At 39.0% G+C, this 22,415-nt stretch overlaps 1 protein-coding gene across 3 annotated transcripts in view; it reads right to left on the bottom strand.

Moving 5' to 3' along the window:
• The window catches only part of SLC4A4 (solute carrier family 4 member 4), a 344,097-nt gene that overhangs the window by 92,435 nt on the left and 229,247 nt on the right, over positions 1-22,415 (bottom strand). For all 3 annotated transcript variants that reach the window (XM_032400517.1, XM_032400516.1, XM_032400515.1), the window contains exons 9-13: positions 20,664-20,751; positions 18,242-18,396; positions 17,504-17,623; positions 14,940-15,114; positions 1,358-1,491 (exon numbers count right to left, since the gene is read on the bottom strand). In XM_032400517.1, coding sequence (XP_032256408.1) covers positions 1,358-1,491; positions 14,940-15,114; positions 17,504-17,623; positions 18,242-18,396; positions 20,664-20,751 — 672 coding nt within the window. The remainder of the gene's footprint in view (positions 1-1,357; positions 1,492-14,939; positions 15,115-17,503; positions 17,624-18,241; positions 18,397-20,663; positions 20,752-22,415) is intronic.

Raw genomic sequence — 22,415 nt, 5'->3', positions numbered from 1 at the left:
GGTATCATGTAGGTAATAAAATTTCCAATAATAAAATCATAAAAATGTATAACAATATAAGAGTACAGAAATTCCAACAAGGAATGCCAGCAAGTCATATGAAATTCTGCAATCTACCTAAGGATGGGAAAGGCAATTCTCTCAGAGAGGTATCAAGTTCATTAGAAAGAGGCCAGAATACCCAATTTGATTTTGAATCTATTTGTGTACTAATGTGGCCACTTGGATAATTCATTTAACTTGATTTTCTCCTTCTTAAAATGATCCATCAATTTCTAAAAGAAAATATGATATCACAATGTTATGTCCATTAGGAGTGTCTAGGCCCCCGAGTCAGAAAGCAAAACAGAAATTCAAATCCTAGCCCTACCAACAACTGATGACGGAGCCTTCAGCCACGCACTTACTCTCTCCCTGCCTGTTTTCTAATCTATAAAACAGGGTATGGTCCCTCCCTCAGTATTGCTACAGGACTCAAATGAGGGAGTACATGTAACACACTTAGGATAATACTTGGTACCTTGGCACATGATCAGCGCTCAACAAATGTTATTACTCAGCTGACTCTTAAAATGTATCTTTAGTTAAGAACACTGAGATCAGGGTTAGGAGCAATGGATCTATCGGAGCAGCTGGGCTCTCTCCTTAATGAGTCATGTGACCTTGAACAAGACATTTTCTTTCTCTAGTGTATCAGTCAGGATCATGGCTGGAAATAGAAGGCATTCTCGAACAGGACTGTGAGGAAAACTTAATAAATGGGCTATTTACAGAGGTGCCGGTAACCGAGAATGGTAAGGTACTGGGGGACTAGCGACATCAGGGAGCCATTTTTACCTCGTGGCTTGAAAAGGCCGAGGAAGGACTAGAGTCACCAGAGCCTGGAGAGGGCTAGAACCAGGACAGAGGGGGCACCTTACAGGGGCTATACGCAAGGGACAAGCCCCTGCCACACTGCAGTGTTAAAGCGGGGACAGTGAGGGGCAGGGAGGTAGACACTCACCCTGACTTCTCGCCCTTCCTGTCCTATTGAAGCACTACCAAACCCAAGAAGAAGCCAGCGGGCAAAGTAGCCTTAGTGTTGCAATCCACACAGGGGTCAGCCCCTGGAGCATAAAGCAAGGCTATAAGGGCAGAGAATGACGATGAGGGCAAGCGGATAGTACATCATATGGGCCTCCGCTGGATCAAATATAAAATGTGTGTTGGAATACCTAGTCTCCAAGGGCCTTCCAACCTCCACATCTTAAAATTCCCATGTTCTGATCGACCTAATTATTATTCTACACTCAATCTAGACTATGAATGTTCTACAATTAAAGAATCCTAATTGATAATTAGATATGTGTATACATACTTGCTGAAATTAAATAGAAGCCTCTCAAAAACTAGAACAGGTCCTGTGCTGCTCAAGATGGTGAGGGGCTGACCGGCAAACAGGCAGAAGACAGCTCCAGAAACAGCTGTACCCAGGAAGCTCTCCAACACACCCTAACAGAAAGAAAATAAAGCTGTTAAAAGAAACACGCCTTTTTCCTTCCCATGTGTGATGGCACTAGGGAAATTAAGCACATGAATATGCTATTACAAAGGCCAGAGCAAACACAGCAAACAGACGTGAAGAATTAAGATTCTTACCAGTAGGAATATCAGCATGTATTTCACCATATGATTTAGTCACTTCTCCCTACTCCAAGGGCTGCCAGCCCGCTCCAGAGAACTACAGGAATTATAACGACTGGTGGCTGATGACAGAAGGCAAAAGGAGGTGACTCTGATCCATTCTAAAAATATTAACTGAAGCTTCTGTATGTGAAATCACACTGTGTAATAATACCACCAAGTGGGTAGAAGTGATTCAGTACTTTGGGGGCTGTTTTTCTCTCTGTGGTTACCTTCAGTGTTTGTTTCAGCCTGATGTCACCTTGCACATAGCAGGTACTTATGAGTGGTTACATTTTAAATACAAAAGCTATTTTTTCTAAAGGAAAGATTTGAGAGGGGAGCAAAGGGGGCAAAAAAAAAGTTGCCCTCTATCCTGCAATCTCTAAGACAGCAACTCCAAAAAAAAAAAAATTCTTATTATCTATTCCTTCTCCAGTGTAAACTTACAGAAGAGCTTTAATTTATTTTAGAGGAAATACATGTAGGGACATGAATAACTAAATCTTTGTGGCCAGGGACCCCTGCGTGGCTCAGTCGGTTAAGCGTCTGCCTTCAGCTCAGGTCATGATCCCAGGGTCCTGGGATTAAGCCCCGCATCGGGCTCCCTGCTTGGCGGAGAGCCTGCTTCTCCCTCTCCCTCTGTCTGCCGCTCTGCCTACTTACGCTCTCTATCTCTGTTAAATAAAAAAATAAATATAAATAAATAAATAAATAAATAAATAAATAAATAAATAAATCTTTGTGGCCACACCTCCCTATGGTTTTATCTCTGGAAACTCAACCCATTGTTTTCCTTTAGCCAAACAAGAACAAGGAAACGTAAGCCATCAAGTATCACTGACTTAAAAGATTATCGTAATTTACTTAATCATGTCATTTGGGACCAATGCCTCAGACGATAGCAAACTAGTCCATATCCTCTATTTTTCATCAGTTCGAATTTTAGTTAGAAAAGCACATTTTTATTTGTAAGAGGATCCTTTTCTAAACTTGAAATAGTATTCTATCAAGGGATGATTTTTTAAATATAAAAAGATGACAGAGCCCCTTTATTCATACGTAAGGGTAGACATCTAAACCATAAAACTGTAAGATAAACATATTTCAAATAAGTAAATATTCTATAGCTTTAAAAGACACAAATATATATATTTAATGGTAGGTTAATTTACATAACAGAGCAAAATTGTGTGATCTCTATAACTATATGTGTATACTAAAACAAAATGGTACTAGGAAGATCTCCCTCTTCAAATGAACAATAAGTTACCTGTTCATAGAAGTATGATTTATGTTTACATAAAACAAGCCATCTCTTAATCTAAACCACCCTCTGTTTGGAGCAGAATGGATTTCTGGGTAATCTGAGACACCACTCAGTCATTCCCAGCCCCCCACCAAACAGTTAACCTATCTACTTGTCAGCCTCTGTCCACCTCTTCCCACAGCCCCGAAAGTTCTCCAGCAACTCTCACTCATTTATCATATCATATAATGAAATGATTACACAGGAATTATTTTTTAAAATCAAGTTACAGTTATGGAATGAAGAAGTCACAGGAGTAAAAGTCACAACATAGGAAGTATACTCAATGATATTGTAATAGCATCGTATTTTGACAGATGGCGGCTACACCTGTGGTGAGTACAGCATAACATGCAGAGAAGTTGACTCACTATGTTCTTTCTACACCTGAAACTAATGCAACATTGTATGTCAACTACATTCAAATTTTAAAAATGTCTTTTTAAGCAATAAAAGTTTAAATATCAAAATGAAAAAAAAAAGTTACAGAACTTAAATACACTAAGTGATATACCCACTTAAAAGCCATCCGAAGAGACCCTTATTATAGTGATTACGCGAAATATTTTTTACACTGCTTCAGAGCCAGCAATATTCTCCTTAAAATGGCACTGGCAACAGCACATCCTCCTCTTTGAAGGGTCGAGTTCAATTCAGAAAACAGATAATCCTGAGAACAGTACTATGTAATAACGGGGTTGGGGTGGGGAAAGGGCAAAAGAAACAAGGGTTGACAAATAAGACTGGCTTCTCACACAGTAAGCACCCACATTCTGAAACAGCTCAGAATTATTTCTGTCTAAGAAGTCTAGGTTGAAAGTCTGGCAGGAGGGGACCCAGTTTCCATGGATGTAAGCTCTACGACATGACTGAAGAATGCCATCCCATTATTTTATAGCCATTCCATACATCATCAGGGTATCCACCTCATTCTTCTTCAGAGGGACAGAATGAAGAATAACAAGCAAGGCTGGCAGAACCAGGTTGTATTTATGCAGAGAAGAGATTCCCTTGTGCCCAACAAACAGTTCTGATCTCTTACATGTGAAAATACTGAGATTCAGGAAGAGTTAAATGATATAAACAAATGCCCATTCAGTGTGGCACACCAAGTGTATGGGGTATGGGTACCCACACAACCACGACCTCACCCACAGCAAGGCTAAAAGGTGTGCCCTCAGCTGGGATTTTCATGGACATGCAGTGTTTCACCTTCTGTGCATTGACAATGAGGGTTTTTTTTAATGTCTTTTAATTTATCTTTCTCATAACTTAGTTTAGCGTGTGTAACATGAAAGGGTGGGAGTGGAATGTTCCATGTGGCAGGACAAGCCATATTCTGGGTATATGGGACAGGCAAAGTCACTGCATCATTCTTTATCAAGCATGGAAAAGTGCCTATTTCTCATGACTACTGCACGATCAAAATACAGTACTGCTGGGGTGTAAGAGAGAACATGAGGGAAGAAAGAAGAAATGTGAGATTAAGAATTCTCTACTTGATCTGACATTGCTATTAATCTCTCTGAGGGCAAGCACAGGGTCTCTGGGGGCCTTCCTATTTTTCTTCCTCTCATCAAGCTTTGCACTATCCCTCCATGTGCTCTGTAGGCATGCAGGAAACGCCAAAGGAACTGAAGAAGAAATTCCCAAATCATACCCTAGGTTCCACTTAATCAAAGGTCAACAGCCGTTGCTGCTCACTCAGTAAAGATAACAGTGAATTTCTTCCAGAAAATGGCTTTGATTTATGGAAACCATGTGACTGTTAAAAGGCAGATTATTTTTATTTCAGTACTTGATCTTTTGGTAAGTGCTACAGTTTCCATTCTGTTGCTGACAATTTTGAAACAGAGACAGGTGATTTATTATATACACTGCACTGGAAACTTGCTTAAGCTTAGAGATACTTGCAGTGTTTCTGAGAAAAGCACCATTTTCACCACATTTTGATATGTTCCTCTTGACAATACAGATACTTTAAAAATAATCTCATGCACTGAAAAACTTCAGTTCAACTCACTAGAATTTGAAGCAATTTATAAGGTGAACTATCAGAAACCCGTTTTCTGATTTATTATATTCAGGGTTCACGAATATAAAAAAAGGAAAATACCATGTGGGTGTGTGTATTTCTAATAGCTGTAACTCATAAAGACACTTTTAGCCCTGATTTCTCCCTGCCTCTATTAGTTCTCATTCAGTTCATGAGACTGTGTGTGGCTGAGCTCAGAGGTGTGGCAGAATCAGGTAGCACGAAGTGCTCCAGTTCCATTTTGGTTAGGCTTTCATCTCCTTCCATTTCTGATCAAGAATCACCCACTGTTGAAGAGTAGAATAAGCAAAGAACCAGCAGTCAGGAAATCTAGAGTCTAGACTTTGTTCTGTCCCCAAAGAGCCAGTGATCTTGGGAATGTCACTTCAAGTTTGTCGATTTTAGTTTCTTCGTGTAGGAAACATGGGGTTGATGTAGTTTAACAATGGACTCTGAAGTCAAAAAAAGTCTCAAAGTGACGCTAGACTATCCCCTTTACTCAATCCATGACTTTAAGCAAATTACTTTATCTCTCTATGCTTTAAACAGTTAGTATACATATTAGATAATACATGGAAAATGTTTAGCATAGTCTCCGATATATAATACATTTTTTATGAACAGTAACATATACATAAAGTATTTGTTTAGATATAAGACGGAAAGCTGAACTAGATGATTTCCAGCGTCTCTTCCAGGTGGCTCAGCATAAACAGCATGTCTTGGAGTCAGGGATATCTGAATTAAATCCCAGTCACCAACCTCTCCGCATCCTAATTCTCTCTTCTGTAAAATCGACTGCTATTTCAAGGAAAATGATGTGGACTAAGAAAGACAATAATATATAAAGAGCTAAGAACATAGATACAATGAAACGTGGGTTTTCTTTCGTTTGCTGCTTCATCCTCTTCCTCCAACCTGCCTCTACTATTCCTCTTTTCGTCAGAAGAGGGAAAAGATGGAGAGAGGAAGTTGAATGGAGTGACATGAAAAGAAAAAAATGAAGATTAGTCCTCAGAGGAAATGGGGGAAAAAAACCTCTTTAGACTTTGAACATATCCCCGAGCAAATCCCAAATCAACAGAAGCCTTATTAGGGGGCAATACTACAGCCATTGAGAGTTGCTTCTTTTTATTCCTTGTGTTACTAAACACATGGAATTGGCTATAATAAAACAGAATAGTTTGTTTTACTTTACAGACGTGAAGTCAAAACCCACATCCAAAACAATTTATGAACGTGTTTCTCTTAATATCAGGGTATGAAGTTAAACCAAAGATGGTCCCTATTTTACAAAACAGTCAAGAAAATGAGCACAAGTCCCATAATAGAAAAATCAAGCATAAAAGAAGTCAGACCATAGGAACAAGATTCTTAGGGAAAAAAAAAAAAAAAATTCAACCGTAATTGGTAACACCAGCACTTTAGGTCTTGAAGCCACCTGTGACAAGGGCCCCAGGGCCATCTTGCCTGTCCGCACTAATGTCAAACAAGCACATTCAAAAGATGATGAAACCTTAAAAATTAAAAATGTATGCTGTCAACTTTGACTTTACTGCAATTCAGTATCTTCACAGGACACTCAAGAATGACCCTTCTTGTTTTATGTCCTTTTTATTGAGGAATTCATTATTTAGAATAATCATCACAACCATTTAGGCAGTGTGGACGGCAGTAACAGGAGAAATGCAGCACAACTGCCCAAGAAAACAAAACATTTTCTATGTCTTTGACAATTTTCAACCAAGTAAAACTTGGAAAAGAAAATATTTTGTTGGCAGTAAATGATAAAGTATTCACTGACTTAATTGTAATATTTCAAGCTTCTAAAAAGAAACTCAACTGTTTCTAACCATAAAAAGAAATTTCAGCCCGTGTTCGTGGTAATTTATAAAAAACTGTGTAGAATAATAAAATTAAATTTCTCTAGCGGAGTCTAGCCAAGAAGAATGATGCAGCCTAATGCCATCTAGACATGGCCACTGGAAATAGGCCGGCAGACCTGAATTATCTGCAGGAGTTTTGATGGCAGGTCCCCAGCAGAAAGCCAAGCCACATGATTAGAAGTAAAGTGAAGAAATGATGCAAGTCTCTAAATCAAATTTGGGTCACATGACAATTAGCTGGGAAGTTTTTGTTTTGTTTTTTTTAAAAGAAAAAAAATACTGATTCTTGAGCTCTACCTTGAACAATTAAATCACGATCTCTGAAGATCATGCCTGGGGAATCAGTATTTTTTTTTAAGTTCCCCAGGTGATTCTCATATGGCTCAAATTTGAGGTGCACCCATTCAGAAAACCTCCCTTCCTCTTGCCAAATCAGAACCACCTGCTAGCATTTGTTAAGGTCCAGTGACACAGACCATTCATCTGCACTAGGGAAGAAGACTGGATAGCCAGCCCTCATTTTTTATTTCACCTGTGTAGCTACAGCCTATAAATCAGTGATTTCTGTCCTGACAGATCGCAGCTGTCAAATCCTTATTGCCATCTACTCTGCCTAAAAGTGCTTTGTCATCATAAACAGGATTTCTGTTTACACTGTCCGGCAAGAACTGAAGAAACAGGGAAGACTGAAAGATGAATTAGCTCCCTGCTTGCAGAAAAGTATGAGCCAAAACCTTCACCAAAGAGCCACAATTCCAAGTCCAACAGAATGAATGGGCAAGACAGGGAGGCTTTACAATATTTGTTTGTTTGAAGAGCTACGAATATGTGCCTAGAGCAGCTGAAATGCCCAAACATCAAATGCCAGTATAACCTTACCCAAAAATCAATTCCAGATGGATAAAAAAATTTAAATGAAAACATAAAAATACTAAGATATGAGGGCAAATATTTTTCTAATCTTGCAGCGGGGAAGCCTCTCTAAATATATAACAAAAATAAAAAACTATAAAAGCTTGAAGATTTTTGAATACACAAAAATTAAAATCTGTATAGCAAAAGAAATCATAAATAAGATGAAAAGACACAGGACAGATCTAGGAAAAATGTATTTGTGATTTTTTTTTTTTAAGATTTTATTTATTTACTTGACAGAGAGAGAGAGCGAGAGCAGGAACACAAGCAGGGGGAGTAGGAGAGGGAGAAGCAGGCTTCCTGCCGAGCAGGGAGCCCGATGTGGGACTCGATCCCAGGACCCTGGGATCATGACCTGAGCCGAAGGCAGATGTTTAATGACTGAGCCACCCAGGTGCCCGTATTTGTGATATTTTTGATAAGTAAAGGGAAACTATCCTTATTACACAAAGAGTTCTTATGAGTCAATGAGAAAAAAACCAAATACCTAAAAGGAAAATATACCAAGGACACAAATACAAACAAGTATAGATAGTCAATAAAAATGCGGAAGGACATTCACCCTCACTAAAAATCAAAGAAATTTGAAATAAGTAATAATGATCTATCATTCTCAACCCACTGAATGGCAAAAATGAGAATATGGGACAAAATCCAGTTTTTGAAAGTGTGCATATAAGTGGGCAGTCCTGTCCATTATTGGCGGTAGTATAAACTGGTATAATCTTTGGGAGTATAATTTAAAACAAATATAAAAAAATAAAATAAGAATATCCTGCAAACATTCTGCTAGGGATTTTACTCTAAGGAGATAATTACAAAGAATGAAAACATAGTTAAGCACCACAGTTTGTTTATAAATGAGAAAATTTGGGAAAATTGAAAGTGTACTAATAGGGGATTTATTAGGTAAATTATAGGACATGCATCATCATGTGTATAAATAGATGTAGTCATTAAAAATAATGTTCAAGATCCATACTGAAGTGGAAAAACTTCCATTAAATGGGCTAGTCATGTTATGAAACAGCAGGTATATGATCTCATTTATATAAAATCTTATACATCAATCTATCTCCTTACACATGCATTGCAAGATATAGAAAAGATGTTCATGAAAATGTTAATAATGGTCATTTCTGAGTGATGAGTTTAAGGGTAAAATTACCTTTTATGTAGTTTTTCTGCATTGTTTGAATTTTCTACAATGCATAATTATATATTATTAAAAATAAAGGTATTTCAACATAATTTCAAGACAAACATGAAATAGTTTTAGGATGTCACATGTGGGATCGCCAGCCTGCCCAAATCACTATCCTTTTCTAATTACCAAGAAAACAGAGTTGACAAAGGTCTTTCGGTTGAAAAAACCAACCAAATATGTTCTGGTAAGTGAAAAATTTGGTTACATTTGACTTAACCTTAATCAAACAGGATTAATTCAGAACTTGTACATGAAGTGAAGCAAATTATTTAGCTAGCCAGCATACACATTGGAGGCAAGAAAGCAATGCCAGGCCCCTTACTTTGTCACTAATACACATTTATATTTTTTTAAAGATTTTATTTATTTATTTGAGAGAGAGAGAGCATGAGCTGGGGGAGAGGCAGATGGAGAGGGAGGGGCAGACACCCCGCTGAGCAGGGAGCCTGACGTAGGACTCAATCCCAGGACCCCGGGATCATGACCTGAGCCTAAGGCAGATGCTTAACCGACTGAGCCACCCAGGTGCCCCAATACACACTTACTTTTGACTACCAAAACAACCCACCTGTATCATTCCAACAGACTATCTCTCCCTAACTTTTTAAAACTCTCCTATGTTTCTGGAAGACTGTTTCAGGCAGATTAACATACCACCTTACATTTCCACTTCAAGAAAGAAATGCATTTTGGTGCCAAAGTGCAACACTTAGGTAAGTTGAAATTACTATACAGTCCTCACCATAATGAAGCAATTGGTTATAAAGTGCACATGATAAACTTCATAAAGAAGTATCTATCTTAGGGAGGAATATCATATGTGAAGAAGAAATGATACATTTCCAACCTCAGCAGATTGATTAAATATTCTCAGCACAGCAGTATGTTAAAATAAAGCTTCAAATTTGGAGATGCCAGCTATAAATGTTCCCTATTATGAGACAAATTTCCTTAAAATGTGCTCCGTTAGGCTCCAAAAATAACACAAAATTCACAGAATTCTAAAAATCTTACTGTATCCTTTTGCTAAAAGGTTTGTGAAAATAGGATTATATTTACTCTGGGGAAAGAAATTAAAATGACTTTCTTCATTCTAGACTATGCTCAGTCATTCACAATCAACAATGTCGATTTGAGTTAAAAGATTTTTCTGTGTTCCATAAAGCTAGGAACAACTTTTAAAAACACAAAGACTTGCCACAGAGTATCAAAAAGTGTTCCCTGTATGGGTAACTTGCCCATAGACTAAGCTATCCATAAATATTTATTAAATCAATGTTTAACAATTTAATCAGAAGTATCTAAATGAACAGAATGGTAAGCCTGCTTGGCAACCAAGAATATAAATACAGTGCAGTGAGTCGGTATGCATGGTCACAGAGTTTAGTTGTGGAAAGGACATGCTTCTAGGGTGGTGAGGCTGAAAACCCTTTGTTTACATCACAGCATGGCAAGAGGACCCGAGCATTATTAGAGTGGGGCGTACTGAGAAGGATAATAAAAGTGTTGCACATTTCCCGGACCTCAGAAAGCGTATGCTCTAGTCCTTTGTTTTTGAACGACAGGAACAGGAAATAGGCACAAGCCAGGGCTGGATCCTAGATAAATCTATGGTCAACTCGTGGCAAAGCAGTTCAGTCACCCCAGAGGCCCAAGGAATCCATGAGTACCCCCTCTGAAAGCCTTAGAGTCCTCTCGGTGCAGGCTGATGGCTCCGATGGGTGTGCCAAGTTGGGAAATTTGTGCAGTCATCCATGTGGCCATTATCAATTGATTACACTTAGAGCCATCGTAGCTTCAACTGTTTCATTTTGAACATAGGTCCATAGGAAATGATCCATATGGCTCCCAAGATCCGCTTCTAATGACGTGGGGACAGATACACACACAAGTGCGTATGTAGGAATACTAAACATACATATATTTTATTATGATTAGTGTTAATACCACATATATATACTTCAGCTCTGTAAGAAATGCCTAAATGTAAATTTCTGTCTTCGAGCAAGGAAGACCTCCTGCACAGAAGCTGGCAGAAGGGTTTGCTTAAACAACAACAGTGCAGTGACTCATCTGTGTTTTCACAACATGTTTGTACCAGCACCCATGTCTATTTGTAGCCTGACAATAAAGGCCCTATGTGAACCATCTCTGAGCTGTCTGCCTTTAAAAGCAAGGACACTATTCTTGGTTGACTCATTTGAGCTGCTTGTGCTTTTGAGAATAACCCGCTGCCACATTATAAAGGCATGTGATATAATTGACGATTACTTCAGACTATGTCAATGTTCTGCTTAGTCTTGATCTAGTGTTTCGAAAGTCAAATAGACCCAGAGGACTTTACCCCCTACGTAAGCCCACTACATACCACTACTGGTATCTCTTGGGGACATAGAAAAAGAATGCCTTATCAACACCCTAGACTGTAAATACCATCAGACTAGGGATTCTTATCTATTTTGGTCACTTATCTGTATCCCCAGCACTTAAAATAGTGTCTGCCACACAGCAGACACTCAATAAATATTTGCAAAGGAATAAATCAACCTCTGCCATGGACCTGGGAAATGATTCGGGACTTAGCACCAACTCCACAAAATATTTTGTTGTCCTGATGCCAAGTCAAGATTTCTATTGCTAGAGCATCAAAACTTCTGTATGTTCAAGGACATGCTCTTTCTATACTGAGATGCTTTTCAACATACTAAGTCCCCTTACTCTATAGTCCTTAAAATAGATAAAACCAATAGAAATATCAATCTAAGTCATCTACCACCGCAAGAAAATCTAGTATAATGACTACAGGTAAAATGTTTCCTACTGAAATACTGGGATATGTAAAATCACTATAAAATGACTGAGTTGGGTGTGTGTGCACACGCAAGTCGCACACACCCACTAGCTAAGTTCTAGTTATACAGACTATTTTAGATCTATAAATCCAGTGCTTAGATCTATGCATCCACTCACTAATAGCATTAGTTTGCCCAAAAGAAATAGATAATAGACTATTTAGTTCAACAAATACATATTAACAATCATTAATTTTCTATCCTTCTTTTTCAGTGTTTTTACCACCCACTGTGACTTCTACAAGTACCAAACTGCAGTACTTGGCCAATACATTTCTTCAAAGAAAAAGACCAGAAGTGAAAGAAAAATACGCCCTTCAATATTTCTAGTCAGACTTAAAACACTGAGTTCACAGTTTCAGTGAAATTATCAATAGAGGTTACAAAATCTATTAATAAAATAAGCAGAATATGTCTGGCACATATCCTCCTAGGTTTGAATTTGATACATTGAATTAAGTCAACTCCTAGGAGTGACATCCAGCAAATGGTCCTTTTAGCAGACAACCTAGCATCCTGATGCGCTGAAAGCATTTACGTTTCTCCTGAAGTCTGCAGAACTCAGAAAACTGCTTACTCCACCAGCAAGGCCTTTCCCATGACATTTATCACAGACGAAATACCCATGATTACTACATATGTTACACAACAGAATCCTTTACTTTCCCCAAAACCTGCGCATATGGAAATAAATTCACCTAGAACAGATCAACAACAGACTTTAACAGATTTCTTCCTCATCTCAGATGCCATGTTTTAAAGCTAAGTCTTATGAAGCTGAAAAGGGGTTCAATTCAGTTTTAAAAATGCAATAAACTAACATATAGGAAGTGTCATAATTTCTCTATCTCAATGAAAAGAACATTCATGGAAAGCCACGTGTTTAAAAATTATCTGCACAAGAAAGTCTCCATATATTCTGAAAGACAGAGCTTAGCTCGCCACTCTCTCAAAATCACAGCTTTCTTTCATTTTCCTAACGTGGCTGCCAGTCTTACGTTCTTCGTGCTGGCCTCAGGTGCTTCCCCAGTGCTCTCTTCTCCACTTGTTTTCTTGAATGATCTGATTTAGTTATCATTATGCTCTCATTTGGAGGAAGAAAAACTGCCCAATTTGGATATAGATCAGACTTATAAAAATACTACTACTGATATCACTGTTACAGTTTAATTTATTCATTCCTATCTTATGAATGAGGAAAAAAAAGGGGAAAACACCCTATCGGTGTACTTCATCTTTGTGCCCTACCATGCTTGGTTTCTATTCCCCACACTGCAGGTCTCTCACTGGGAACATAACACACATGTGCTTTCTGGCCAGCACAATGTTATTTTTTTTAATGTTAATTAGTTGCCAATATTTAAAAATCACTAGATTTCACATAAGAAAATTTGAGTTTTCAGCCTCTTTTTGAAAATCAGAAAGCAAAATCATACTGAGCACATATTCACATGGGAACGAGCAAAGCTGAGAGGCCAGTGCCCCCTTCCAAATAGGGCATGAGCTCTCAAGGGTCACCACAGTCCCCAGCTATGAGAAAGCCAAGCTAGCCACGTGGAAAAGTCATGTTCAGAGTCCTTTGTCCCCAACTGTTCCAGACATCCCAACCTAGGCACCAGACATGTGACTAAGAAGCCTTCGGGTGACTCTAACCTCAGCTGCCGCCTCACTGCAAATGTATGAGCCCAAAGAGGGAACCACCCCAGATGAGTCCATCAGCCAACCCCTGAAACCTGAGAGGAGAATAAAATGGCTGTTGCAAGCCTCTAAGTTTTGGATCAATGTGCTATGCAATAATAGATAAGGGCTATCTAATAATAGATAAGAAAAAATAAAAATGCTCTTCACAGACTAAATACAATGGCTTAAAGTAATCTCTCCCTTTTTACTTGGGTCAAAATACATGTCATCATATGTGGTCTCCACTGTATTTTTGTGTTTCAGCAGAATCTAAAATATAAAGGTGTGCAGAGAAGAAAACAAAGGTAGAAGAAAAGCAATCTTTTGGAATCGGCTGTATTTTTTTTTAATAAGCTGGCTGGCAGCACTGATGAATGTCACATAGGTTAATCAGTAATAAGTAGTAAAGCAGAAGGACAGGGTTTGAAAAGGGCTTGAATCTGGTTCTTCTCATTAAGAATACCAGCTTCAGGGGCACCTGGTGGTTCAGTTGGTTAGCAGTTAAGCGTCTGACTCTTGGTTTAGGCTCAGGTCATGATCTCATGGGTTGCGCGGGGCTTCACGCTAGGCTCCACGCTGGGCAGGGAGTCTGCTTGAAAATTCTCTGCCCCTCCCCCCACTCATGCTTGCGTACTCTCTCTCTCTCTCTCTCAAATAAATAAACCTTAGAAAAACAAAATACCAGCTTCACTCACCACTCCGTATTCAGCACCTAGCACAATGCTTAGAGGGCATCCAAAATATCTTTTCTACCACAAAAACTTTAGCTGTTACTGATAAAAAAGGATGGCAAATGGCACCTGGAGAGTAACCAACAAACTGTGCTTTGTACAAAGTAAGTCAAACCAGGGTCTTTACAGCTTAATGACAGGCAGATTCAAGAATAGGAGAAACAACTCTTAACTTCCATTCCTAAAAGCTGAGTTCTACTGATAGATATGCAAATCCAACCTCAAGCAAATCACTCAATTTTTTGATGACTGTTTGCTCATGTGTAAAATGAAGCTAATCATGTATTCCCAGAAAGAGTGTGTTCATCAAGTTTAACAGAATATGGTCCGCTCACTCAAGGTAGTAGAAGATCTAAACCTGGTGCCCTGCACAAAAATTAAAGCAGCTGATATGCTTTTGCCCAAATAGAATTGTATATCTTCATTTCCTTCCCTTCTTCTCCCCACTTGTGACTCAAGCCAGATTTCATCGAGCTATTTTTGTAATTACTAAAATGCTGGAAATATAGCAGCAGGCCAGAAGCAAAGTAAAATGCAGCATCCAGCAAAAGAAAGAAAATCACGCTGAGTAACTGAAAGGCCATCTGCTTCTAGCTGAGCTGGAGGGGTGAGGAAGGCAATCTGGGCTGTACTATTTGTGTCTTCCCCCAAACCAAACCCACCTGCATGTTGTCAGTGGCATCCCCAAGCAGTCCTCCAAAAGTGATAGCATTAGTTACAGTTGCCAGATAAATGAAGAGAATTGCTGAAAGCGCCTGAATATTTAAAGCATCATAAAAATCACTGGCGAAAAATGGTGCTTTCCTCTTTATGTCCTTAATTAGTCCACCACAGAACCTGGGTAGGGAGAAAGCAAACATGTGACAATGTAAAACAAATTGCCATCAAATTAACCAAGAGATAACCTATGAAGCCACAAAGAATTTGTATTCAAAGTGTTTGAATCAACAAGCTCTACTTAACCACTTCAGGGAAAACCAGAAAACTGTAGAATACATTTTCTTCTATCTGTCTCTGTTGTGGTCACTAAATTGGGTGTCACATTCCCTAAAAAACAGACAGTTGGTTTTTAGACAAGAGTGAATTGTGTAGATGAATTAAAATTTCTCAGTTTGAAGAAAAACATCCAAACATGTGAGCAGAGCATGTAAAGTCCTTTATAAGCTAGCCACGGTTTCCTTTCCAGCCCCATTCATCATTCCGCAGTGCTTACCGAGCACCTGCAATATGCCCAGCCCTACTCCAGGTGCTGGAGACACACCGGTGAGCAACACAGGCACAAATACCTGCCCTCGGGGGTTTCGCCTTCTAGATGGGGGACAGACAATTTAAGTCAAATTCAGGGTCCTAAAAATCAGGGAAAAAATTAAGTGGGGAAGAGGGTTATGAAGTGCTAGAGAAGCAATGGTTGAAATACTGGAGTGGCCAGAACGGACCTCCTGAGCAGGTGACTTTGGGAATAAGGTCCCAGAGGAATGAAGGGAGGAAGCCAGGCCAGTATGTGTCGGAAGAGCATTGCAAGCTCGGCCCCATTCCACACATTAGTAGGTCAGCTGCCTTATTTGTGCATCAGTCAACCTACCCTCCCAACCAAACCTCACATCTCAGCCTTCCCCACCCCCTTCCTGCTGCCTAGGAGGCCAGCCCTCAGAGCTCAGCAGCTCTCTGAAGTCCTGACCCTCCACTCAGAGTTCAGATTTCCACCGCAGTCTATCATACTTTATCAGGATTGGGGGGGAGGAGGAGGGGCTTGCTGGCCCTCTCCGCACTCAGTGGCCCGGCTGCAGTTTTCTTGGTAGGCACAGGGCTGAGCATGGTACTGGGCATGCTGCACACAGTCAGTGCATTTAGGAAGAAGTGAAATACACAAGCATGAAATTCCAGTCTGATTAAATAAAGGAGTTGAATTTTTAAAGACATAGTATAATTCTATATGCTTGCATACCAATGAGATTATTTGCATAAAATTATTTTTAAACTGTCAAAAAAAACATATGTAAGGTATTAATCCTATCATAATTACTATTATTTAAGATTATCAAAACTGACCTTCCTAGTGACCTACACTTTGTAAAGGCAGTCTTAAAGTTAACAACAAATAAAGCAAGGAATTCAGAAATCCCTATTTCCTCTATTGAAATGTTTCATATCTTGAAAAAATAATAAGTAAGTAAGTAAAGGAGTTGAATCCCAGAACTCATATCTATAGAAAAGTAAAAGGATATTCCTAGTAAAAATAGTTTGTAAAGAACTATTCAGAAAAAAATAAAGGGAGAGAAGGTCTTATGTTCTCTATTCTTTAAGAAAAAAAGGGGAGAGAAATAATGTCCCCTCAATTTCAGAGAGAAACCCAAGTGGTCATCAGAGGAACAAAATCATTTTATTCAGATTCAATCGCATATTAAAAAGACATACTTTTGTGTTTTCATAAAACCCTCAATGTCCTTAAAAAGTCCTATCTTTGTAAAACGAGTATCCTACTTAAAATTTTACTTAATCCAAAAGAAAATGGAGAATCTAACAGTGGAAAGAAAAGGAAGAATTATCATCAAAGGAGATTGACAAAAGCAATCTGGGAAACCTGAATGCTCAACAGCAGGCTAGGGAGACCATGACCTGTGAGTACCTCATTTCTGTAATATGTTCCCCACTTGTAAGTAAATATACAGGGAAGGGATGGGATCCCAAAAGCCAAATGATGAAGACAGGCACATGGCTGTCTTCCTGCCGCTCACTCACACCCACGCAGAGGCCCTCTGATTTTCTCTCTAACACCTCCTCCCTCACTTCATGGCCTGGATGCCAACCCAGCACAAACCACAGGCTCTTTGCAGTCTCCTCTCCCCGCCCCCCATCTGCTGGGTCTGTCTCCACCTCCTTCAGGACTTTCCTCACTGGCTGCAATTCTCTGTAAGGCCTTCTCTGACCACCTTATTTAAATTGGAATACCTTTCTCCCATAGCCAAACTCCCTACTTCTGCTTTAGTTTTCCCCAGAAAACCATCACCACGTTTTTTCATCTTCTCAGTGTTTGTCTCCCACCCCTGCAAAGGAAGACCCAAAAGGACACAGGGTTTTTGTTCAATTCACTGTTGCGTCCCCAGTGCCTGTGACTAATCAATATAAATATCTATTGGCCAGTGAATCAAATGCAGATAGGAAGATGAAGGGAAATTAAGATCTCAAGAGATCCTCATCATGAATGGCAAAAGAATCCATCAGTTACCGTCCAGTTCGCTGCAATTCTTCACAATCCGCATGTCCTCCTCCTCCTCCTCCATGGCCTCCATCATGGGGTGTGTCCCCATTCATCTGAACATTCTCTCCACCTGAGTACATATTCTTTCTAAGCAAGACAACAGAGCCCAAGAGAATATTAGTTTATTTTATTCATCTGCTTCTTAGCTGTGTGTCATGCACTAGACTAATGAAGAGATGGACTGAAAACCCTTTGGGAGAAAGGTCATTATATCCTTCTGCCACCCTGACAGGCAATTCTTAAAGTGTTATATTTAGAGGGGAGACAAATGAATGATAAATAAAAAGCTGAATGAGTTGTATATTATATAAGAGGGGAAACTGTTTCACCTGGAAAATAACAGATTTCCAGAAAATGGCTTCTCCAAAATTATCCCACCCAATTTCTTAACCTCTTAAATCTATAGGGACTCATCTTGACGAAACCGATCTTTCTACATGTACAGGAAGTCCCCAACACATCCTCCAAAAATCTCTACAATGTATTCCAATATCATAACCTGAGATCTCTAATTTGCAATCACTGAAGAAGATAACAACATACAACATTCATTTTACAGTGTCGATGAAATGTCAAACCAAAGCACCGATGAGAGTCCTTTGAGAGGATACATCAAGTTAAATGGGAACCTGAAAACACAGTATTAGGACAGTCACCTGACCCCATTTCCTTTTCTGAACACAACCTTTTTGCCTGATAATTTACCTTTTGTCAGATGATGGAAGACTCTTGGGAGGCTCTATCCTGATTGCTGGATCCCATTCCCCAGGTGGAAGGACAATGACTTCATCTAGGAACTCGTCGATGCCAGCAATCAGGTCGTGCCTGTCTTTTGCTTTATAAGCAATGTCATGGAACACCTAAAGGGTAGTAAGAGATGTGCTGATCGACAAGAGAACCTTCTACATGCCTCTCCATGCCTCACATGCCTCACAGCATGCCGAGCCTGAGAAAGGCAATCTATAATCCACTTTAATATTTAATATATATTCAATATAATCATATTTTCATACTTCCTATCAGCTTGTCCCAAACTATTTTGGTATTCTGATTCTGAACCCAAAGAATATAAGTAGAGGCATGAGAAAACAGCTGTGTTTCTTTTATATGTTTTTTATTTTTATCAATACTGCAACACAACATTGCCTTTCATCTCCCACTGGTATGTACCATTACTGCTATAGTTGCTGTGGAAGCCAGATGAAAATGGTTTGGAGAAATATACAGAAGAGTCATTCTCTGAAATAAAAATGACTGGGACAAACCATTGCTGGTAATTCAAAAAGGAAAAGTTCAAGCTGAGTGTTAAGATCGGGTTAAGACCCAAACATTGCAACTCTCAAACACACAAATAATGTTAGCTATTAAACGAAGAAAAATCTAAGTTATACTGTTAACACGTAAAGCAAAGGGCTTTAAGCAGGTGATCATCTGTCTAACCTTTTAGCAAGGCAATAACTAAGTCATCCAAGGCAGCAAATGTTTCGTGTCTTTTATACAGATATCCAAAGAAGGAGCTTCCAGAATGCACGTAATCCTCTTTGCGTTTCATTCCATTCTTCTAACCTAGCTGATGAGCTGAAAGTCCTTTACACCTTTTCATACCTCGTAAGTCAAATACTTCAGTCACCAGGAGAAAAGATGGCCCCTGTTTAACATCCTTAGCTATTCTTAAAGATTGCTACTAAATCTCTTCTCTTCAAACAAGAATTTTTAAAAGCTGTCAAACAAATAACATGTCATGGTCTGGGGGGTTGTGAGGTTGAGGGCAGGGCAGTCCAAAGTGCCAGCACCTCGTCCGCAGCGGGCACAGCAACTACGGAGGCTGGAGTCACAGGGTCACTCGTCCAGCCTGCCCTTCAGATAAGGATTGACAGTTCTGGCCAATGAGATAAAAGAAAAAAGCTGTCTGGAAACCTTTAGAATACCTGTTAAAAGAGATAGATACAGCTAACATTCCTACCCCCTTCTTCCTGCCTCAACTACAGAAGAGATGGCTGGAGCTGACTGTAGTAGCCATCTTAAGACCACAAAACAAGAGCCGTGGCTCTTGATTTATCATGAAGCAGTTATGTTAAACCAACTCTAGCAACTGCCTACCTCCAAATTTCCTGGTATGTGAGCAAAAGAATAAACCCCAAATAGTTTAAGCCACTATAAATCAGATTTTTCTGTCACGTAGAGCCTAGAGCATTTCTAATTGCTACATCTTAGGAGGAAGGAATTTTTTTTAAGAAAATATAAACATACAAAAATAAACAAAAGAGCCCCCTGAGAGGCTTAGTTGCCTCAAGGGGGGAAACCAGCATAGCTACACATCAATGTTCTCGGTCTCACATTAAAGTAACCATCTCAGTAATCACCAACTAGAACTTCCATAACTAAATGCCCTATTCTCCACTTAACACATGGAGAAGCTAAAAAATCAAGTAATAAAGCAAAAGGACAACGTTTGGGAAAAGAGTAAGCTAAAAAGGCACAGAGGCAGAAATCAGTGATCCCATATCCTAATTGTATTTCTCCTACTGAGACTAGGGTTTAGGGTTTCACTGTACCTAAGATGTGTGTAACAACACTCAGCTGTTGTGAGAGTAAGGTTATAATTCCAAAGTACTAGATACTCTGCAGTAACGGTTGCTAATGCATTTTAGTGTGTGTATAATTCCTTCCCACAAGATAAGAAGACCATAAACACAGGTACTTTCTGATACCTAGGGAAAAATGCATGATCCGTTTTATTATGCATTACTTTACAGAACCCATTATTTCCGAAACAATATGATATATGGACACCTGAGCTCCCAGAATGAATATATTAAAAATTTTAAGAGACAAAGCTTAAGTTAATACAGTGATTTGAACTTTTTAAAGAATATTTCATATATATCAGTTTTAAGAATTGCAAATGCTTAGAAAAAGAAAGGAACCTATATCTTATTCCAACATAAAATTTGGTTTTTTTTGAAAACTGTGTAGATATCAGCTCATCTGCCATGAATGACTGTGACTCATGTCATAAAGGCTGATAACCATATAATTCTAACTGAATAAATCGTGACAGCCAATTCACAGTATGAAAACTATACAAGTGGGACGGTCACAGATGACCATGTTCCAGATCGCCTACCTCGTCAGACATCAAGGTGGCAATGGCTCTGCCAATTTCATGGTAGGACTTGGCTTTTCCCTTAGGACCTAAGAGAATGAACAAGAACCTAATGGAAGAGGAAAGAAGCAAAAGCTATAAAACACATTTCATCAAAGTTAATATACATAAAACTGAGACACGTTTATCCTAGTTGATAAAAAGCATAGGTCTAGAATACATCTTTAAAACAAAGGCAATATTCTTGGTAATATGAAAGATACTCTTTCACACTATTGTGAAACCCAAGTTGTTGTTTCTTTGGAGGCAAGGAAGAATTTCACATGGAAACCCTGAGAAGTTTCCCACTGAGCAGGAGAACTTCACTTTGGGAGTCATTCAATCTCCTTTTCTAAACTTTCTTCTCTCTCCATTTCTACTGACTTTCAGAATTTTGGAGAAAGCCCATTAAACACAATAACCAGAAAGACTTAGTACATCTTCAGATTTCTCTGACTTTTCCTTACTCAATATGAGCAGTGACAAATGATCCTCTCCATACTTCTAAGAAATATTTCTGCTCAGAAGTGACTGGAAGTCAGCAAAAAACAAGTCCTCTACAAGTAAGCCACATGCTGACAGCCAAAGTAAAGAAAGAGAAATACGAGAGAAATTCAAAATAAAGCATCATTCACAGATAGTTAAAATTCGTTTGTGGGTGTCCTCATTTTCCTTTCCAAACTTGTTATCTTGATAATGCACACTCATTGCGCTACAGTAAGTAGGTCCTCAATAATGAGCTTATCCCCACTTAGGTTTGTGTCTCGACTAGGGAGGAAGAAACCCAGTAAGTAAGTGACTCAGAAAAAATATATAAAAGGCAACTCTGGATACACCTCTGCCTTGCTTATGATCGTGTCTTACCTAACATGAAGATAGTAAGGGCAATAAAAATGATTACATCACGTTTGCTCAGCTTTTTAAAGCTTGCAAAGCATTTCACACTACATATACCCTTTTGCAATAAGGACAGGCATCCTATTCCCATTTAATGGTGAGGATATTGAGGCTCAGGGAGGTCGGTGGATGAGCCAAAGATTGTGCCTAGTAAATGAGAGAGAGTAGATAGGCCTTCTCACCTCCTGTTCCTTTCAGCCCACAATTCTGCCTAATATTACCTGCCCAACCTATGACTTCCACAGGTCACTCTGGCAAAAGATGTTGTGGATACTTATTTGGGGACAAGAAATCTTAGGTAAAATTTTATGGGACCAGGGATACTATGGGACTTGCTTGATAAAATTTTGTTTTTTACTTATTTATTTATATACCTCACTTTTTTTTTTTTAAAGATTTATTTATTTGAGAGAGAGAGAGAGAATGAGAGAGAGAGCATAAGCCAGGGGGGAGGCAGAGGGAGAGAAGCAGGCTCCCTGCTGAGCAGGGAACCCGCTATGGGGCTCAATCCCAGGACCCTGGGATCATGACCTGAGCTGAAGGCTGACACTTAACTGCTTAACCGACTGAGCCACTGAGGCACCCCTAAATACCTCACTTTAAATAAAAATGGGTTGACAGCAAGTACTCTTCAAAGTGTTAGGGTTTGTTCTAAAAAGCCCCTGAATAAATAACTTCTCTTCTTCATTACAAAATTCAACCCAAAGGGAAAAGGGGGAAAAAAACAGAAATTAAGAATGTAAAAAGGTATCTCAAAGTTTGAATGCTTTGATTTTATACCAAAATAACCATAAAACCGTTCAATACTTATTTGCTTAGAAACCAGTTCCGGCATGA

This window comes from Phoca vitulina, unplaced genomic scaffold (assembly GCF_004348235.1).
Source record: "Phoca vitulina isolate PV1807 unplaced genomic scaffold, GSC_HSeal_1.0 scaffold3, whole genome shotgun sequence".
NCBI classification, from domain to species: Eukaryota; Metazoa; Chordata; class Mammalia; order Carnivora; family Phocidae; genus Phoca; species Phoca vitulina.
This window is presented reverse-complemented; position numbering and strand designations above follow the sequence as displayed.